Below are 21,678 nucleotides of genomic sequence, written 5' to 3' on the forward strand. Positions count from 1 at the left end.
CGCCTAACGACTGGGTTCAAACCCCGACGTGAACCTTAAACAAATTTTTCAACGGTGGTTATACCCTTACTAATGGATAAGGATACCTCATACATGGCTACATGTATGAGGTATCCTGCCATGTTAAATCTCTTCTACCAAGTGGTGTCGCTATGCGGCGCGCCGTTCGGATTCGACATAAAAATGGAGGCCCTTTATCATTGATCTTAAACTTTAATCGGATTGCCATCATTGATATGAGAGAAGAAGCCCCTGTTCCTTAATGGAATGTTCATGGGAAATATATGGGGGATATACGAGTATATATTGGGTCGGAAATGAATATTTCGATGTGTTGCAAACAGAATGACAAAATGAGTCCACTCCCAACCTTCGGTGGTGGGTATAAAAATGTGGTCGTTTGCACTGATAACACTTCGCGCAGCTACCCTGTGTATTTTCCGATTCAAGAGAATTTTGTTTCAAAAATTTCTCTTTTTCCAGTTTTTTCACCACAGTGTTTCATTTTTGGTTTTGGGATTGGCTCTAGTTTAAGTAAATTGTGTTAGACGTTGACCACTCATTAAGACAATAAGACTTGTGTATGAATATTCATTTAATTTATTAATACAAATTTATGCTACCAACAACAACTTCTTCTAGCAGTCTGGATGTACCTTTCCCAAACCTGTGAGTACACCAGTCAGCAATTTGTTTGCTATCGTCAAATGTGAAGATTTAATTTGTGCACCATTACACTGCTCCTGATCGTTATAGGTTTCGGTAACTGTCCTCAGATTGTCATAGAGACATATTGTCTTCAAATCCGCATCACTCATGGAACATTTGTTTAATTGGACTTCTCTCTTGCATTCCTCCCTTATGACTTCATTATTGTACTTCAATATCGCATAAAAAGTTTCCAATAGGCATTCGAAATTAATAACTTTCAATCTAAGGAGGATATGATGGTTGGTATTGAACCAGCAATCCCTTTTCTGCTCCAATTTGTCCATGAGCTCGAGCATACCTTTTCCCAAACAGTCGTCGCAGGTGCCTTCTCCTGTGGCTGCAGGTGTATAGGCTATGACTAGGATAGCTAGAAAAAAAGACAATTGTGGGTAGCCTAATAAATGAATGGCTTTGAGTACGAATAATTGTTTACTATTTACCTACCTGCTAATAGGCAAACAACTTTAGTATAGAACATTTCGCTTTCAATTATTGAGTTCTACAAATTGAAATGCTTTATATATGTACACAAAGATCATGTGGCCCAATTAAAATTTGACACGCTTGGGTTAGGGTTAGGAGGTATATAAATTTTGCCATGCCGTTTGTAACATTTCGAAATATCGATTTTTGTGAGCATAAGGTACACAGAAAAAATCTCAAAACAATTGCAATTAAAAATTTAATTGAAAATAAAATCGTTTTCAATTAAAAAATTTATTGATTCAATAATATTTTAATTAAATATTATTTTTTTTTCCAATTAGAGTTGTGATTAAAATTTTTGCCATTTTTAAATTCCAAATTAATTGAAACAATTAATTTTTTAATTGTGATTGAAAATTTTGTAATTTTCATTTACAACATTATTTGATTCAATCATAAATTTTTTTATCGTATCTTTAAATTTTTTCAAATATGGTGCAATTAAAGGCTATTATGCCCCCTACCATATAAATGGAAGGAGATTTCAAAGACCTATACGTCCCACATGTCAATAAATCTATAGCAATATCCTGGCAGCCTGTTGTACGTGTCGGATTAAACCGATGAAGTCCTTCATTGGCCAAGGGCAGTCGCCTCAGTGCACAATACTTGCTACGACAACAACAACAAATCTATAGGGAACACCTACCCGAGAGAACTCACGCGGGGGAATTTTTTTATACAAGTGCCTATGGACCTTAGCCCAAACAACGCACCTCTAGTTTATGTAAGATGGGTTCACAATACCAGATGTGAACCAACTTAGGGACGGGCATGGAATACAATTAAGGATTTTGTAAGTAACACGGAATTCCTAACATAGATTTTCTTTTTCGAGGTTACTTTTTAGTTTTTAGAGCGCACAAAAGCCGATTACTGGCTTAGGTGTATGTCTATAGTGGCATTGGGCAGATTAATATCTGCACCCTTTTTTCAACCAAACCTAACGTGGTTCATGTTCCATGTGTAACAAATATAGAAAATAATTGGAATTTAAAAAAAAAAATCAATATTAAAATCAATAATTAAAAAATGGATCAACTAAAAAGTTAATTGAAAATATAAAATATTTTAATCATAAATTAAATGTAATTTTTTTAATTGAAAATTTTTTCAATTGCTTATCCTAAAACGGTGATTAATATTCTCATTTTACTGAATAAAGCAGTTTCAATTAAAAAATTATTAGATCAATTGATTTTGTGATTGAATCCGGTTTTATTTTTTCTGTGTATGTAGAGTTTTGACTGTTCGTTTGTTCGCCTGATTGTCTGTGACTATCTCGCTAAGGCAAAATTATTCTCAGATCACTTGTATATTCTTCTTCTGCGATTTTTACTTGACTAAATAGGTTCACCTTTATACCCACCACCGAAGGATGGGGGTATATTCATTTTGTCATTTCGTTTGCACCACATCAAATATCCATTTCCGACCCTATAAAGTATATATATATATATATTCTTGATCAGCGTAAAAATCTAAGACGATCTAGCCATGTCCGTCCGTCTGTTTGTTGAAATCACGTCTTTTAAAAAAGAGATATTGAGATGAAACCTTGCACAGATTCTTTTTTTGTCCATAAGCAGGTTAAGTTCGAAGATGGGCTATATCATACTATATCTAGATATAGCCTCCATATATACCGATCCGCCGATTTAGGGTCTTAGGCCCATAAAAGTTATATTTATTATCCGATTTTGCTGAAATTTGGGATAGTGAGTTGTGTTAGGCTCTACGACATCCTTCGTCAATTTGGCTCATATCAATTCTGATTTGAATATAGCTGTCATATAGACCGATCCGCCGATTTAGGGTCTCAGACCCATAAATGCCACATTTATTAACCAATTTTGCTGAAATTTGGGACAGTGAATTGTATTGGGCCCTTCGACATCTATCTTGAATTTGGGCCAGATCGATCCAGATTTGCATATAGCTGCCATATAGACCGATATCTCGATTTAAGGTCTTGGCCCCATAAAAGGCACATTTATTTATAATCCGATTTCACTGAAATTTGATACAGTGACTTATGTTAATCTTTCTTACATCCATGTCGTATATGGTTCAGATCAGTTTATTTTTAAACATATAGCTACTAAAAATATCAATATTTTGTTATACACAATTGAACAATGACTTGTACTTATTAGTACTTGGTTCAAATCGGAACATATTTCGATATAGCTGCTATGGGGCATAAGGTATGAATTCTTCACCGGATTTTGACGAGAGGTGGCTTACATATATACCCGAGGTGGTGGGTATCCAAAGTTCGGCCAGGCCGATGTATCTTATCTGTCATGTAGACCGATATGGCAATGTACGAGTAGTGTATGTATGTCTTATATGTAAAGTCCTGGGGCAGAAAAGTGGCATTTATTAAGTTATTTCGTAAACATTAACAACAGAGAGGTGTATATTAGTTCTAATATAAGGATATCGGGCCATATTTGGATATAACTGCTGTATGAACCTAGATTTCGGTTTGAGTCTTGAGAACAAAAAATCACATTTTTACATGATATTGCTGAAAGTTCAAAAGGAAAGTATTATTGGACTCCTTTGCATTTTTATCGAATTCGATCCATGCCTGAACGTAGTACCATGTGTACCTGTCACAGAGCTTAATACTTTTTTTCGATTAGATCCGATTATTTTAACGAATATTCCAGAAGTTTCGAATACATCATATATATGGTCTGGTTTATGAATATCTTGAATGTATATCTAAGTGCCATAAAAGGGACATTTTCCATCCGATTTCAAAGAAATTTGTTCCTATGTGTTGTTTTACATGCCTCGACACTCTGGATAACATTTTCTAGATAGCATAATATTTGGTTATAGCTGCCCATGGCGTCATCTGTTGATTAGAACACTTAAGCCCAGTTAAGGCTAATTTTTATATCCTACAGCACTGCTGTGGTGACATTACTGGTGAATTTCATAGAAAACGGCTTAGATTTAGATATAGCTCCCATATATATATTTCGCCCGATTTGCACTTCCAGACCCACTGCAAGCAAATTTGTTTACCAATCTTCCCAACGTTTTGCATAACTCTTTTTCGATGACTACTACAATATCGAAAGAGTATGGTCGAAATTGGTTCAGGTTTAGATATAGCTCCCTTATATAAGTTCATCCGACTTCGAGTAATATGGCAATAATGGGGTAATTTGTCAACCGGTTGTCACGAACATTTTTACATATAATTATCTTATGACTGTAGAAATTTTTGCAAAATTTTATCAAAGTCGGTTCAGATTTATATTAAGTTTCTGTATACATATATACCAAACTTTTTGCACATATAGAACTGTAGTTATAACAATTTTCAACACATTTGCTCAAAATTTGATACGTATTGAGAATCTCTGACGAAGTCTATCAAATTCGTTTCAGAATAAGATTTAACTCAAAATTTCCACTTATAGGTTTGGTGAAGAGTATTACATAGTCGGCACCGCCCGACTTTTGCTTTTCCTTACTTGTTTTTATCAGATTTCTCTAAATTTAACAACAGTGATTTGTTTTACATCCATCAACATTCTTGTGCTCCTTAAAAGCATTTGGATATAATCGATGGATTATTACTATTTGGATGAAAATTTATATAACCATGGTGGTGGGTGTCCATATTTCGACCTACTACCATAGGATGAGGGTATACTAATCTAGTCATTCCATTTGTAATACTTCGATTTGCCTAGCCATTTCCATTCCTCCGTTTGTCAAAATCACGATAGCGATCGAACACGTAAAGATAACCGTTCTAAAATTTACACAGATACTTCTTCTGCAGAAGGTCGTTGGGGATTGCTAATGGGCCATATCGTTTCAGATTTGGAGATTGCTCCCATAAAAATTTGTCCTTTGACTTGACTTTTTGAACCCCAAGAAGACGCAATTGTCCGATTTGAGCGTAATATTCTGTTACAACTTCCAACAAACTTGCATAGTACGTTCCAAATTGGTCTTTAAACTGATAAAGCTATTATATGAACCTATCTCCCGATTTGACATCTTGAGCCCCTGTAGCAGCAATTTCTGTACCATTTGTTTGAAACCTTGTACGTAATGTTTTGTTACGACTCCCAAAAACTGTTCCAAGTACTGTCGAAATCGGTCTATAACCTAATTAGCTCCCATATAAGCTGAACTCCTGACTAGCCTTCTACGGCTCTTAGAAGCTTAAAATTTTGCTTGGGTTGGCAGAAAGAAGTAGAGTATTATTATGCCCTTAACTTAGTTCATTTTGTATAAATTTATAGAGGAATGCTTGGTGGTGGGTTATCAAGATTCGGCTTGGTCAAACTTAGGAAGCTTTTATATATTTAACTTATTTTTGTTTGATTTTAAAGTCAATGTCTTCATATACCTGGGTAATTGTGTGCTTTGTATTAAATGTACAACTGAATATACAATGTATAGTTATACTTTAGTTTGCAAAAATTGAAAAACATTTTCTACAAATATCTAACTTAAATCCGTTGTTTACCTCTTAAATATATGATAAAATGGTAAACGATAAACATGTTATGCTTTTTATAATTTCAAAATTGGGCCATTTGTTTCGGCTATGACTTGCAACATCTCTGTAACGAGTATGTTTGACCTACACTAATAAGAGATTGAATCGGAGAATGAATGAAACCAAAAACTCTTTAGTGGCAAAAGTGTATCGTTAGCCTCAAACGATTATTCGTTTACCGGACTACTAATTATTTTCTTGTGCCACTCCTTCTAGTGAGAAAGTGTGAGTATTTGGGTTGTATAGACCAGTGACAGTCAAAAATACTTATATTTTTGCACATTGCAGTGTACGTTCAAAAGAAAATGATTCCAAGCAAGTCCATGGGCTTATTAATAATTGCAATGGTATGTGGCTTCACCTTAATAATAAAATCATTACAACATAAACATTCATTGTTTCGTAATATTTGAGCTACAGAGAAATATCCATCCCAAAGTAGCCATTTAAATGTGCGAAAACAGCAACTCCCATATATAATTTTTTGTTTTATTTATAATTTAACGAAAACAGCAGAGCTTAATACAAAACCATTATGGAGTTGTGCGAAAATGGATGGCTTAATATAATTGTGTATCATTAAATCGAAATAAATTGAATTAACTTTAACTTAACTGTAAATAACCAACCACTTTAATGTGTGCTAAGTTCGGCCGGGCCGAATCTTATATACCCTCCACCATGGATCGCATTTGTCAAGTTCTTTGCCGATAACTCTTTATAGGCAAACAAAGCATAATGGATAGGGATTGCTGTGCTATGGAGCTATATCAAGTTATGGTCCAATTCGAATCATATATAGTTTGAATGTTGGATAGTAGAAGTCATCGTGCAAAATTTCAGCAAATTCGGTTAAGAATTACGCCCTATAGGGGCTCAAGAAGAAAAATCGAGAGATCGATTTATATGGAAGCTATATCAGGCTATAGGCCGACTAAGACCCTATTTAGCACTTATATTAAAGGTCATGAAAGAAGACGTTGTACAAAAAATCATCTAAATTGGAATAGAACTGCGCCCTCCAGAGGCTCAAGAACTATAATATTGAGATCGGTTTATATTGGTGCTATATTAGGTTATGAACAGATTTAGACCATGCTAGAAACAGGTGATTGAATTCAGGAAGAAACACTTCATTAAGATTTCAGGTCGGTTTATATGGCAGCTATATCAGGTTATGAACCGATTTAGACCATACTTAGCACAGTTGTTGGAAGAGGTCGAAAACACCTCGTGCAAAATTTCAGCCAAATCGATTATTAATTGTACCCTCTAGTGGCTCAAGAAGTCAAGATCCGAGATTTATATGGCAGCTGTACCAAAACATGGACCCATTTACAATCCTAACCGACCTGCGCTCTTAAGAAGTTTTTGTGCTTTACTCCTTCGAAACTTAGCGTTATTTCGACAGACACACAGACAGATGGACGTACATGGCTAAATCGACTTAGAACGTCAAGATGATCAAGAATATATATACTTTCATAGGTCGCAGATCAATATTTCGATGTGTTACAAACGGAATGGCAAAATTAGTACACCCCCATCCTATGGTGGGGGTATAAAAATCCATTTTTGGGTGTAGTGAAGCTAGTTTCCTATAAACCATCACAATCCTGTTTCCGGATCAACTGATAGCGTTTTGGGCCAATATAATTGGCTAAGATAAAAGTGCCACTCCATTGCACAGCTCGGCTACGGAGTTGTTTAATGCCTTGTCAAGGTTGCTAACTCTTTCAAGAAATTGTACCTTTGAATATCATTGAAGACTTTGGGGAAGGAACCAATTTTGACAAAGCTAAAAACAGCACGAGAAGTTTGTTTGTTTTATGCTATTTTTTAATACTTCGATTTTCTAATTTCTCAACAAAACTCAAAAATGGATAGAACTTTTTTAGTTTATTTTACTTGGTAAATATTTATTTGAATATTAGTTTCGTTATTGCGATGCAGATTTTCATCGAATAATATTTTTGTGCTTGAACATAAACTTTAGACACTTTATATATGTGTCGTGGTTATGTTTTGGCTTAGTAACTTGGCGGAGGAAAAAAACAACAGCTGTCTAAGCAATGAGTTGGTTCAATAGGAAGAGTTTTCAGCACAAAATAACAATGCAAAACTTCCTTACTATTTGAATAACAATTTGATAGGTACTTGGTGACGGCTCTTGAAAATTGTAAAAAGAGATATGAACTGAATAAATTCAATTATTGATTACCTCAAAATATAAGGAGAGGACATACGAAATTTGATAAATGACCTTTTGGGATCAAAGAAGGGTTCAATTCGTCTGTCTGTCTAAAAAACACTCCAAACAACGCTTATCGTAGTTATGAGTTATTTGGATAATACACATTGGTTCATGAGATTTATCCACGTTTTGTTAAAAACTCCTAAACAGTAACAAAATTAACTTTTTACAAATAAAACCAGTAAGAGCGTGCTAAGTTCGGCCGGGCCGAATCTTATATACCCTCCACCATAGATCGCATTTGTCTAGTTCTATGCGCGGTATCTCTTTTTAGGCAAACAAAGAATATTAAATAAGAACTGTTATGCTATTGGAGCTATATCAAGTTATAGTCCGATTCGGACCATAAATGAATGCTGAACATTGTAGAAGTCATTGTGTGATATTTCAGTTCATTCGGATTAGAATTGCGCCTTGTAGGGGCTCAAGAAGCATAATCGGGAGATAGGTTTATATGGGAGCTGTATCAAGCTAGTGATCGATACAAACCATATTAGACACGTATGTTGAAGGTCGTTGTACAAAATTTCAGCCAAATCGAATGAGAACGGCGCCCTCTAGAGGCTCAAGAAGTCAAGATCCCAGATCGGTTTATAAGCCAGCTATACCAGATTAAGAACCGATTTGAATTATACCTAACACAGGTGTTGGAAGTGATACCAAAACAATACGTGCAAAATTTCAGTCAAATCGGACGAGAATTGCGTCCTCTAGAAACTCAAGAAGTCAAGACCCCAGATCGGTTTATATGGCAGCTATATCAAAACATGGATCGATTTGGCCCATTTACAATCCCAACCGACCTACACTAATAAAAAGTATTTGTGCAAAATTTCAAGCGGCTAGCTTTACTCCTTCGAAAGCTTCTACGGACGGACATGACTAGATCGACTTATAACGTTATGACGATTAAAAATATATATACTTTATGGGGTCTCAGAGGCATATTTCGAGGTGTTACAAACAGAATGACAAAATTTGTATACTTCCATCCTATGGTGTAGGGTAGAATTAACTTGTCACTAGTATATATGAAATATATAAAGGGTGATTTTTTTGAGGTTAGGATTTTCATGCATTAGTATTTGACAGATAACGTGGGATTTCAGACATGGTGTCAAAGAGAAAGATGCTCAGTATGCTTTGACATTTCATCATGAATAGACTTACTAACGAGCAACGCTTGCAAATCATTGAATTTTATTACCAAAATCAGTGTTCGGTTCGAAATGTGTTCATTCACCGTAACGTTGCGTCCAACAGCATCTTTGAAAAAATACGGTCCAATGATTCCACCAGCGTACAAACCACACCAAACAGTGCATTTTTCGGGATGCATGGGCAGTTCTTGAACGGCTTCTGGTTGCTCTTCACTCCAAATGCGGCAATTTTGCTTATTTACGTAGCCATTCAACCAGAAATGAGCCTCATCGCTGAACAAAATTTGTCAAAATTTGAACACATTTCGAACCGAACACTGATTTTGGTAATAAAATTCAATGATTTGCAAGCGTTGCTCGTTAGTAAGTCTATTCGTGATGAAATGTCAAAGCATACTGAGCATCTTTCTCTTTGACACCATGTCTGAAATCCCACGTGATCTGTCAAATACTAATGCATGAAAATCCTAACCTCAAAAAAATCACCCTTTATATAAAACTTAGTTACCGATCATTCCAAAATGGGGCTCACATTAAGGACCAAGTGTCTGGGTGACCACCCCACCCCCGAAATACCCCCTAAACCGGAAATATTTACCCATATGGTAATATAGGACTCAAAATAAATGCATTTGGGAGTTTGCCTAGAAACGTAGCAGGGACAAAATTCCCACACAACAATGAGTGCTTACCGATTCATGGTTAAACTCAATGATTTTTTATAGCCGATTCCGAACGCCATGCTGCAGTACCACGCACAGTGAGAGAAAACCAAAAAAACTATTATAAGATATGCCGTGTGAGAACGGGTAGAGATATCTCTTTGAAATTTGGGATGGTTAGAGCTGAGGTGCGATCTCTTGGTAAGCCGCCCCAAGGTCACCTCGGCATTTCGAAAAATTGTCATATCTTCATATGTGGTCTGAAGTTCAAAACTCTTCTTTTGCTGGATAGTGTCAAAAATCCCTTTAAAAAAATTCGCGTGAGGTATACAATATCTCCACTAGTTTCGGGGATATATGAGTTTTAACTAACTAATTTTAATGTCCGAATGAACGAAGAAGCCCGAGCTAAAAGTGATTTGAAAATCGACCTGCCGTGAAAGTGAAGAAACTAGCGGAAATCTTTTCTTAGTTCGGATAATAGATTTAACTGTTCCAAACAGCCCAGCAGTAAGAAAGAAAAAGGCATTAAGTTCGGCCGGGCCGAACTTTGGATACCCACCACCCCGGGTATATATGTAAATCCCATTTTGTCACAATCTGCGGAAATTTGGATAACTAAAGCAACCAAATTCGGCACGGACATTGATTTTCTATTCAATTTTGTAGAATAAAATATTGGTCTCTGTGGCAGATATATCCAATTATAAACCGATCTGAACCATATTTAGGTCGGATGTTGGGAGGTCCTAACCTACTCATTGTTGCAAATTTCAGCGAAATCGGGTAATAAATGTAGCTTTTATTGGCTTCAGACCCCTTATCGGCAGATCTGTCTATATGGCAGCTATATCTTAATATAGTCCGATCTGAACCATATTTGGGTCGGGTATCAGGAGGCTAAAAATAACTCTGTTTCAAATTTTATCGAAATCGGTTAAAAAATAAAGCTTTTATGGGCTTCAGACTCTTTATTGGCAGTTCGGTCTATATGACAGCTGTGTCTAAATATAGTCCGATCTGTACCATATTGGGATCGGATGTTGGGAGGCTTAAAACTGTGCAAATTCAAAATTTCAGCGAAATCGGATACAAAAATAAAGCTTATATGGCCTTTAGACCCTCTATCGAGAGATCGGTCAATCAATGGCAGCTATATCTAAATATAGTCCGATCTGAACTATACTTCGGTCAGATGTCGGGAGGCTTAAAGTAACCTACTGTTTTAAATTTCAGCGAAATCGGGTAATAAATAAAGCTTTTATGGGCTTCAGACCCTTTATCGGGAGATCGGTCTATATGGCAGCTATATCTAAATATGAACCGATCTAATCCATACCTAAGTCAGATGTCGGGAGGCTTAGAATAACCCACTGTTGCATATTTCAGCGAAATCGGGTTATAAATAAACCTTTTATGGCCTTCAGATCCATTATCGGGAGATTGGTCTATATGGTAGCTATATCTAAATATAGTCCGATCTGAACCATATTTAAGTCAGTTGTCTGGAAGCCTTAAACTACTCACAGTTTCAAATTTCAGCAAAATTGGATGAAAAATAAAGTTTTTATGGGCATTAGACCCTTTATCGGAAAATCGGTCTATATATCAGCTGTACCCAAATATGGTCCGGCTTGGCCCGTTCAAGAACTTAACCAGCGTGCATCAAAAAGACGTATCGGTGCCAAATTTCAGCTCAATATCTCAATTTTTGAAGCCTGTAGAGTGATTACAACAGACGGACGGACAGCGGACAGACGGATAGACGGACAGACACACGGACATCGTTAAATAGTCTTAGAATTTGACGACGATCCGAAATATATATACTTTGTAGGGTCGGAAATTGATATTTCGATGTGTTGCAAACGGAATGGCTAAATGAATACATATACCCCTTTATCCTGGGTATGAAAACCTTTACAAACTAACCTAATCTATCCTAAACCTGCTTTCTTCGAGCTAGACTTTAAAAAACATCTTTCAAGATATCAATATTATTGAGCGCTCAATTGCACATAAAATTGCGTGATTTTTTTATAGTCTGTTGTCAATTGAAATTACCACGCAATTTTTGTTTTTCGGTCTACGTGATCAAAAGTTGTTTTTCTTATTTTTTTGTATTTGACGTCTATTGGCTTAGCGTATCCCAGTATACAAAAGAATCATATTTAAACGTCCTCTTTATGTATTGTGTGAAGAACAAAATTAAATATGGTTTTGAACAATGGAAAATGCTCATATGATACTAATTTAATTTGCGACTTGTTCGGTGAAAGATGAACGCATTTTATAAAATGCTAAAAGCGGGACAGAATTACCTTGAAAATTTTTGACATTAAAAAAAGGGAGCCGAAAAGGTCGAAAGGAGTTTAAACACAATTTTCAGAAGAAAAACTTAAAAAAAATTGGAAAAATTCATAGATGTTCCCTGCCAAACCCGTATTCAATTTGAAGGTAAATTTTGCTTTATAACTTCAAACAATATTTCATATATTCTTCAATTTGTCCCTCACTTTCTTTGCAGCCCAATACTCATAGGCCTCCGATTGTACTCTTGCAAGGACTTCTGGACAACGGCTTAGGTATTTGGACCTTGTGGCAGTGGCTGGAGGGCATTGGTCTACTGCCCAAAATCGATGTGTTCACATTTAAATTAAAGATTCTGGAGACATTTTACGAGGAATTGTTCAGAATTCATCAACAAACCATAGAATTTTCCTCAGTTGAATGCCGAAAGCAGAACACCATAGATGTCAATTCATGCCAGAACTATCGCTATCAGGATAGCTGTCAATCGTTTATGCCCTCGTTGCCACAATTGATTCCAAAGTTATTGGCTGGGGTTATAGTAAAAACTAAGGACTCCCATTGGAGTTATTAAGATTCTTTTCTTACCATTTATTTTCAGTATTATTATAATTTTATTTATTGAAATGGTTTAGAATGATTTTAAATAAATGTAGCCAGGTTTATAATAAACATTCCAAAACTATGTTGCCTAATCTAGACTTGAAGAGGTCTACCGCTTTGCTTTTACTGGCTAGAACAGACCGCTGAGTCATTGTGTCCAATATGACAGGTCACTGTCTAATCGGAAAACATGCTGGCAGACTGATGGTTGCCAGCAACGACTTTTGCAGAAGCTGTGAGTATATCGAAGAAGAAGAGACTTTTGAACACCTTCTGTTTGTGTGTGTGTCCAGCACTCATTTCTTTGAGAACCTGTCTGATTTAGCGGATGTGAACATTCGAAAGTTGTTGGGCTTTTTAAAGTCATCTGGATGGTTCAACGGTAGGAAATAGAAGGCATCTTCCTTCTTCTGTTCCTATGGTATCACAGGAGTCTGATGACAGACTACTACTTAAACCTAACCTTACTTTTATAAGAAACAAACAAGTAAGAGCGTGCTAAGTTCGGCCGGGCCGAATTTTATATAGCCTCCACCATGGATCACATTTGTTGAGTTCCTGCCACTGTATCTCTTTTTAGGCAAGCAAAGGATTAAAGAAAAGAATTGCTATGTTATTGGAACAATATCAAGTAATGGTTAATTTCGGACCATAATTGAACTGAATATTGGAGGCTATAGTAGAAGTCATTGTGTAAAATTTCAGCCAAATCTAGTAAGAATTGCGCACTTTAGGGACTGAAGAAGTAAAATAGGAAGATCGGTTTATAGGGGAGCTGTATTAGGCTATAAACCGATTCATGCCATATTCGACACGTATGTTAAAGGTCATGAGAGAAGCTTGCGCCCTTTAGAGGCTCAAGAAGTCAATATTCCATATTGGTTTATATGGCAGCTATATCAGGTTATGGACCAATTTAAACTATTCTTAGCACAGTTGTTGGAAGTTATAACAAAACACCTCATGCAAAATTTCAGCTAAATCGGATAATAATTGCGCCGTCTAGAGGCTCAAGAAGTCAAGACCACAGACCGTTTTCAATGGCAGCTATATCAGGTTATGAACAGATTTCAACCATTCTCAACACAGTTGTTGGAAGTCATAGCAAAACACTTTGTGCAAAATTTCAGCTAAATCGGATAATAATTGCATCCTCTAGTGGCTCAAGAAGTCAAGACCCCATATCGGTTTATATGGCAGCTATATCAGGTTATGGACCGATTTGAACTATTCTTAACACAGTTGTTGGAAGTCATAACAAAATACGTCGTGCAAAATTTCAGCTAAATCGGATTGGACGCCCAAGAAGTCAAGACCCCAGATAGGTTTATATGACAGCTATATCAGGTTATAGACCGATTTCAATCATACTCAGCACAGTCGTTAAAAGTCATAATAAAACAACTCATGCAAAATTTCAGCCAAATCGTATAAGAATTGTGCCCTCTAGCGGCTCAAGAAGTCAAGACCCCAGGTCGGTTTATATGACAGTCGGTTTATAAAATGCAGCTATATCAAAACGTGGACCCAACCGACCTACACTAATAAGAAGTATTTGTGCAAATTTTCAAGCGCCTAGCTTTACTCCTTCGAAAGTTAGAATGCTTTCGACAGACAGACGGACGGACATGGCTAGTTCAACTTAAAATGTCATGACGATCAAAAATATATAATCTTTATGGGGTCTTAGACGAATATTTTGAGGAGTTACAAACAGAATGACGAAATTAGTATACCCCAATCCTATGGTGGAGGGTATATAAATTATGGAAAATTAATTTGATTATTTAAATATTTTTGAAACAAACCCGCAACGTGGTGCGAAAGGCAAAGGCTCGGTTTACACATATATCCCCAACTTGTGAGCAACAACTGAGCAGGAAAACATTTTCCATTCATTTGTGTGAAAGGATTATAGCTTTAAGAAACATATTATTTATGTCATTGCCAGCGGTTTTTTATGCAGGGCTTTTAATCCCGGGAGAATACAATGCGTCTACCAACGCCCCCACACATAGCCAGAACTATGCGTAGATACTAATTCGATCCCACGTTGTTTGGACGTGTTAACCCCCTTGGTTAGGGGCGAAGTACTATCTAAACTCCTTCCCATCTATGGGCCACGGCACCCGGCTGCAATGCAAGACCACATCGAGCTAGCGCTCTAGCCGCAATTTGGGTTCAAACCACCATAATAAAATACTCGTCTAGGAGAGTTGCGCATTACTCACATGTGAGTAATGCGTCCAAATCGGACGAACATATATTGAGCTATATCCAAATCTGAATTGATATCGACCAAAATCAGCACGTTTTGTGGAATATGCTGAAAAAAGCGGAGTGCAAAAGTTTTGAGAAGATCGAGTAATAAATGCAAATTTCAAATTTCAAAGAAATCGGTTCAGATTTAGATATAGCTACCATATATATATATATATATATCTCGCCCGATTTTAACTTCTAGAGTCACAGCAAGCGCATTTATTGACCAATCTTCCCAAAATTTTTGGAAACACATCCTCGTTGACTACCACAATATCTGAGAAGTTCGCTTGAAATCGGTTCAGATTATATAGCTCCCATACATATGTTCGTCCGATTTTGAGAAATATTCCAATAAAGTGCTAATTTGTTAACCGATTCCCTCGAAATTTGGCAGGAGGAATTTTCTTGAGACTCTTAATATAACTGGTGAATTTCATAGAAATCGGTCTAGAATAACATGTAGCTGTCATATATGTATATCGCCCGATTTTCACTCAAAAACCCACTGCAAGCGCATTTATTGGCCAATCTTGCCAAAATTTTGTACAACGCACTGATCCAATTCTTGTACCAGTCCCGGGTGGACCTGGTCCTTAGAGACTGGATAAACCATACGCTAAGCAAGTGCAAGATAAATTGTAGGTCCCTATACATAGAGATAAGGGAGAAAGAAGCACAGGGCACGCCGCTGGGGCATATTTCATTGCTACTACTATGGTTGACCACCATAAATAACCTATTATGGAGACTGACTGAGGAGGGATTTGAACCAACCTGCTAACCAGAGGATGTTTTAATACTTCTAAGGAGGACAGATCCGAATCAGCTATGCAGAAGGGCTGAAAGGGTCTTGGAGATGGCATACGACTGTGCTAGACTTAAGGGTCTCAATGTTAATCCCGAGATGAATGAATTCTCCTATTTACAAGATAGACGACAAGTTCAAATACTTACGTGCGATCTTGGATAAGAAACTGAATTGGAAGTATCACATTCAGGAGCTTACCCAGAAGGCTCAAAATGGGACCAGAATCCGAGATGAGAGTCAGTGGGTCAGTCTCTACAGGAGCGAGATTAGACCATGATTTACTTATGCTTCAGAAGTTTGGTGGACTGCAATGGAGCAAAACTGTAACTTAAGGATAAAACAACAGGTTCAAGAAACATATTATTTTGGTGATGAGAACCGCGACCATCGAGACTATTCTGGATATCCGACCCATAGACATATAGATTAAGTGTGAGATAGCCTCTGCGGCTAGGAGACTAAAGTCGATGCGAGAATGGAATTGGATAGCAGCAAGGCATACCATCGTGGAATAGTAGCGGTGACGATAGGAAACTTAGAAGGAATGGAAGAAGTTTCCGATCGGATACTTCGGACGACACTTGAAGTCGAGTGAGAGGCACTGCTGCCAGCGGCACATGGATTGACGGAACCTGGTATTGCCATCTGAAAGTTAATGCTACACGGAGGGAGTAGGACCGAGTGGCATGGGGGTATATATTGGGAACTTACTTACTTAGGCCAGTTTCCGAATGCCTGACCATAATACGTTTCTGCAGGAAGAGATCCAGGTGATCACGGAACGCGTGAGGTGGTGCAGATTTAACGTAAGAGCGTCAAGTGTGAACATGTTCACGGACAGTAAACTGACCATCAGAGCAATAAAAAAACCAGTACGGTAAGATTACGATCAGAATTGAAGTGTAGGAAGGAGATCAACGCCTTCTCTGAGGATAGCACAATGTGCGTTGTAAGCATATCGGGCCATAGCGGAGTAAGTGGGAATGAAAGAGCAGGCTATTTGATAGTTAAAGCCAAATAACTGCCGTTAATTTACTTGGTTAACCCGAAGCCCTTCGGTTGACACAGTTCGAGTGTAGGGCGTGGGCGACGAACGCGAAACGATCGGTAGGACGACGAAAATCCTACGGGAAGATCCGGATCATGAGAAGACGACGCTATCAATGAAAGAAAGTAAGAAGGAGCTCAGTACAATTTTGATATAGCTGCCATATAAATCGTACTCTCGATTTGACTTCTTGAGTTTCTGGAGGGCGTAAGTCTAATACGATTTGGCTGAAATTTTGCACTTGTCATTTTGACACGACTTCCAACAACTGTGGGATATCTTACCGATATCCCATTTTGAACAATTTTTACTCGACTTGCCTGAAATGCAAAATGAAATGCATTGATATATCTATAAATTTATATAGCTCTTATACATTTGAAAAAGTCATTCAAACAATTTGGCACATACCATCATTGGTGAAGCGCAAAGAAGAGCAAAAAAAGCACAAAAAGAAAGGTCCATCGGATTGGCATTTGGCGAATTTGACATCCACTGTGTGAACCACATAAAATGCGGAATATGAATTTTTAGGCATTGATGGTTTAAACGTACTTTTTGTACTCACGGCTCCAAAACAGCTTTCGAAAGTTTTTACCGAAAAAAATTCGCATTTAGGTTAGGTTAGGTTGAAATGGGGGTGCGGATATTAATCCACTTCCATGCAACTATAGACATACACCTTAGCCAATAATCGGCTTGTTGTGGGCTCGACATACTAAAAAAAAGTAACCTACAAAAAGGAAAATCTAAGTTAGAAATTCCGTGCTACTTACAAAATCCTTAATTGTTTCCCATGCTACGCCCCTAAGTTGGTTCATATCTGTTATGGTGTCTCCACCCAAGTGTCTGTATCTGTTAGACGCGAAAGCTGGGCAATGACAAAGGAAATGCTCCAACGTCTCATCATCTTCCCCGCATACCCAACACATAATATAACTTGTCGCATTGATCTTGTATAAGTGAGGTCGTAATCCTATGTATCCTGTTATGATACTGAAATCTATACTGATTTCCTTCTTACTTCCTTCCAGTAATAGCCTCGTTTTCCTACAATCCGTATCTCCCCATATGATTGTCGCCGTTCTACCGACCGTTTCGCTGTTCTACAGTGCTAGGTTCGTATTATGGTCAGGCAGTCGAAAACAGATCTCAGTCCCTGGGTTCTTAATGTAAAACCTCAGGCCCACTCTGTCGTCTAGCTTCGATCCAACTATATAGCATAATCTCCCGGATGGCAATACTAGAGTTCCTTCAATCCAAGACTGTGCCTCTGGCAGAATGTCTCCCATTTAACCTCAAGTGTCATCTCAGGTATCCCTTAGGAAAACTCTTCTAATCCAACCGGGTTTCCTATTGTTGCCTTGATTGTAATGCGATGGTATGACCTGCTCCTATCCATTTTCCCATCGCCTTACCTCAAAAAACAACAAATTTTGCTTTTCTTGCATTTTATTAAAATTAAGAAAAAAAAATATAAAATGATTTCATTGTGCCCTTAACAAGATGTGTGAATTTTATGCCAACCACTGAGTATACCATCCATGAGCATGTAAAGTAATTTCGATTGGGTTTCGCTCAGTGCATGTTTGCTGCACGCCTCCATGTCGTTGAAGGCAAATGCATAGGCCTTGCTGTTCTCAATATAACAGACGGCTTGATCATCTTGATGCACTTCGTCGGTAATAATTTTACAAGGCTGCAAATCGACAGTGCGTTTGCATTCATCGGAGACCTCCTCGATGGCCGACTTGTAGAGTTTATCAAATTCCTCATAAAGAATGCTCATCATTTGATCCTTAAACTTGACCATATAGTGGTGTTCGGGACTGAACCAACAGTTTTCTTCGGTGTGCATTTTTTTAGTCAATTTCACTAGTTTGGGACCAAGACATCCGGCACATTTTCCGCCCTTATCGGCCCATGCCACATTGAAGCCGGCAAAAACAAGAACTGAAATATGATCACCCTTAAGATTGAAATCTTTTATATACCCAAAGTGAATTCAACTTACAACATAATAATGAACAAATTTTAAACATTTTCTTTTTCTTTCTTGATTCAATTGCAACACTCTTAAATTCGGTTAAGGAATAAAATTATGTTCGGCTTAAAGGGGATTTTATAGCAAATTTTTATTTTTCTTTGTTGTATTGTTTCGCCTGTAGATACAAATAAAATTAGCCGACATGCTCCAATGCTCTACAAATATTTTGCTAGTCACACATATGGAAACTTTAAAAATAATTTTGGTTTTCACAAACAACACAACTGGTGAGTTCGATAGCACTAGTGATTCTTCAATTTTAATTGGGTGGGAAATTACTTCAGACGCTTTACAGCAGATTAAGCCATACAAGAAGGCAGATCAAACATGAAGTCTAGAAAATGGTGATGTCGATTATCAACAACTAAAAGCTAGTTAGGTTCGGCCGGGCCGAACCTTATATACCATCCCCTGTGGAATGATTTTTACAAATAAAGTGATCGGTTATTAAAGAAGCCATGCCGAGCTATCGAATGTTATGAGCTGTTCTTTTCATAGTATCTAAAAGTCATAAAAAATATCACGGTAAAAATTTCAGTCATATAAACCGATCTCCCGATTTGACTTCTTGAGCCCCTGTAAGTCGCAATTTTTATCTGATTTGGCTGAAATTTTGCACATTGCGTTCCGTTATGACTTTCAACATTTGTGCCAAGTACGGTTCAAATCGATCTATAACCGATTTCCCGATTTGACTTCTTGAGCCTCTGGGAGACTTAACTTTCATCCTATTTGTCTGAAATTTTGCATATAACTTCCAACAACTTGTTATGACTTCCAACAACTGTGCCAAGTACGGTCTAAATCGGTTTTTAACCTGATAGAGCTCCCACATTCATTTCACTAAGCAAGAATTTTCCGTAACTCGTAATAGATCATTATTTTTGGAAGAAAAATTTAAGTCACTCAAGGATAGCTGCGATAGGGGTATCCATTAGGCGGTTGATGATCTGCGTCTGTTACCAATGGAGCGGCAGTTAAAGAGCCCGGGAGTAGGCTACGAATGAACTACAAAGACCCAACAGCTGCGGTGGTGGTATCAGGCCGTGGCATTTTGTCTGCTACAGAAATTTCGACTGGTGCAGCGGCTGCTCCAGGCTGCACTAGCCGACAGACGACTGGTCAGCAGGGGCTTTTGACGAAGACACCTGGTTCGAGTCTAAAGGCAAGGCCGAACCTATTCCTTCTTCGCATGCCTATAATTTGCCTAGGCCATCGGTCTTCCCCGGCAAACCAACACTCTCTTTAAGAGAATGGAATAATAGAAGACGCATCTCAGGTTTATTGAGAGGCTTTGTGCGAATGATCCTAAGAATCTCACTGATAGCGACAGAGATTCCATAAAATGGGGTCCGGAAATTCGCTGCATAGGCTACCCCAAAGACTACACGTCTAGATTCGGAAACTGCACCGCAGTCAGCCAAAAGGCTGCGGTCAACTGGAGGGCATCCCATGCCTAAAAGAACTGGGGCGAACAACAGTAAGATGGATCCAAGAACCTTTGCTAATGTCGATAGGGACAGTTTGGTGATGGCAGTTGTCCACAATGGAGAAGAATACCTAGGTAAAATTGGAGTGGGATAGTCAATGGACTGTCATCAGTATATTCCGATGTCCTTGGGGTATTTCCTGGGTCTCCTCCAGTTTGTGACGATGCAGGTTGGTATCGAGGCCGATACAAACTAATTGCCTTCGGCGATCCACGTTAAATTGAAATGTATCGTTGTGCGCCAAAAAAGATTGGTGAGATCTGGCCAGGTGCAGCATAGATTTTGTTAAGAAGGAAGATATTCCTTCTCGATCAATGGTACATGCTTGGATACCAAGGATTCCCTCAGATCATGAAGCGATACTTGGAAGACTAAGGAAATGTAATCCCAATCTTTCAATCACCGACTGGCAGATTGGTAGATTGTTAAAGTTTGGCGGATTGCAGAAGAGTGAAAATCCCCCTGCCACAATCGAGACAGGAGGGGATGGCAGCGAAACGGGACCCGACAAGCCCTGTGTGGGTGGGTCACAGAAAGTACTTCGACAGCAGCAGTTAGTGAAGAATCTAAGGAGATATCGTCCACACCGCAAGTGCCCAGTGTCCTGAGGAAGAGTGGTTCCACAGCTTTCTCACCTGCCCCTGGATGCGTACGGAAGCTCATCATGACAAGTTCTAACGAATCTTGTGAGGATGAACTCCTAGTGGAGTCAGACGATGTGGCTAAATCAGCAGTGGAGGAAGTTCTGAATCCTGAATATGGTCCGGTTTGTACAGATAAATCTCCACCATTGTAAGGCCGCATCGGCGGTACTAAAAGTCCCCCGGATGTAGGGTAGGACTGCAAATCGCCACAAGAGCACCACACGATTGGGACATCTATAAGGCTAAGAAAATATTAGGGCGAACTTAGAAAGGATCAGAATAAATCCTGGGTAGAATCCTGCAGCTCCGTGGATACATCTGAGGCCTCTCAGATGTGTACGGGGGGTGTATCCAGAAGACAGAGAATGTATGGACAATGTCTAGAAAGGAAACACTAGAACTACTCGTTGATACATATTTCCCGGGAAATTCTCCAACGGACAACGTGGTGCCAGAAGAGGTTGTCACTGATATGCATTCGTCGGAGGTTATTGGGGAAGTTGTGTCTGAGCAGAAATTGCTTTGGGCGATAAGAAGTTTCGACTCCTTTAAGTCGCTTGGCCCTGATGATGTAGACTGATTCCCTGGCTTAGGGTGTCATATATACCTATGGGGTGGTCATTTTCATTCCGTAAGCAAGAAAACCCTAC

General features: G+C 38.2%; 3 protein-coding genes across 3 annotated transcripts in view; 2 read left to right on the forward strand and 1 right to left on the reverse strand.

Moving 5' to 3' along the window:
- LOC106090699 (uncharacterized) overlaps positions 1-21,678 on the forward strand; it is a 69,146-nt gene that overhangs the window by 18,033 nt on the left and 29,435 nt on the right. The gene's annotated exons all lie outside the window — the stretch shown is intronic.
- Positions 625-1,189, reverse strand: LOC106090711 (uncharacterized). The gene is made up of 2 exons (XM_013256993.2): positions 1,156-1,189; positions 625-1,078 (listed from the first exon to the last, which is right to left on the reverse strand). The coding sequence occupies exons 1-2, from the start codon at positions 1,187-1,189 to the stop codon at positions 639-641; spliced, it is 474 nt and encodes a 157-aa protein (XP_013112447.2). The 3' UTR covers positions 625-638.
- Positions 12,238-12,699, forward strand: LOC106090710 (uncharacterized). Its single transcript, XM_013256992.2, has 2 exons — positions 12,238-12,270; positions 12,341-12,699. Exons 1-2 carry the CDS (start codon positions 12,238-12,240, stop codon positions 12,695-12,697), a joined length of 390 nt encoding a protein of 129 aa, XP_013112446.2. The 3' UTR covers positions 12,698-12,699.

The sequence above is a fragment of the Stomoxys calcitrans genome, chromosome 4 (assembly GCF_963082655.1).
Source record: "Stomoxys calcitrans chromosome 4, idStoCalc2.1, whole genome shotgun sequence".
Classification (NCBI taxonomy): domain Eukaryota; kingdom Metazoa; phylum Arthropoda; class Insecta; order Diptera; family Muscidae; genus Stomoxys; species Stomoxys calcitrans.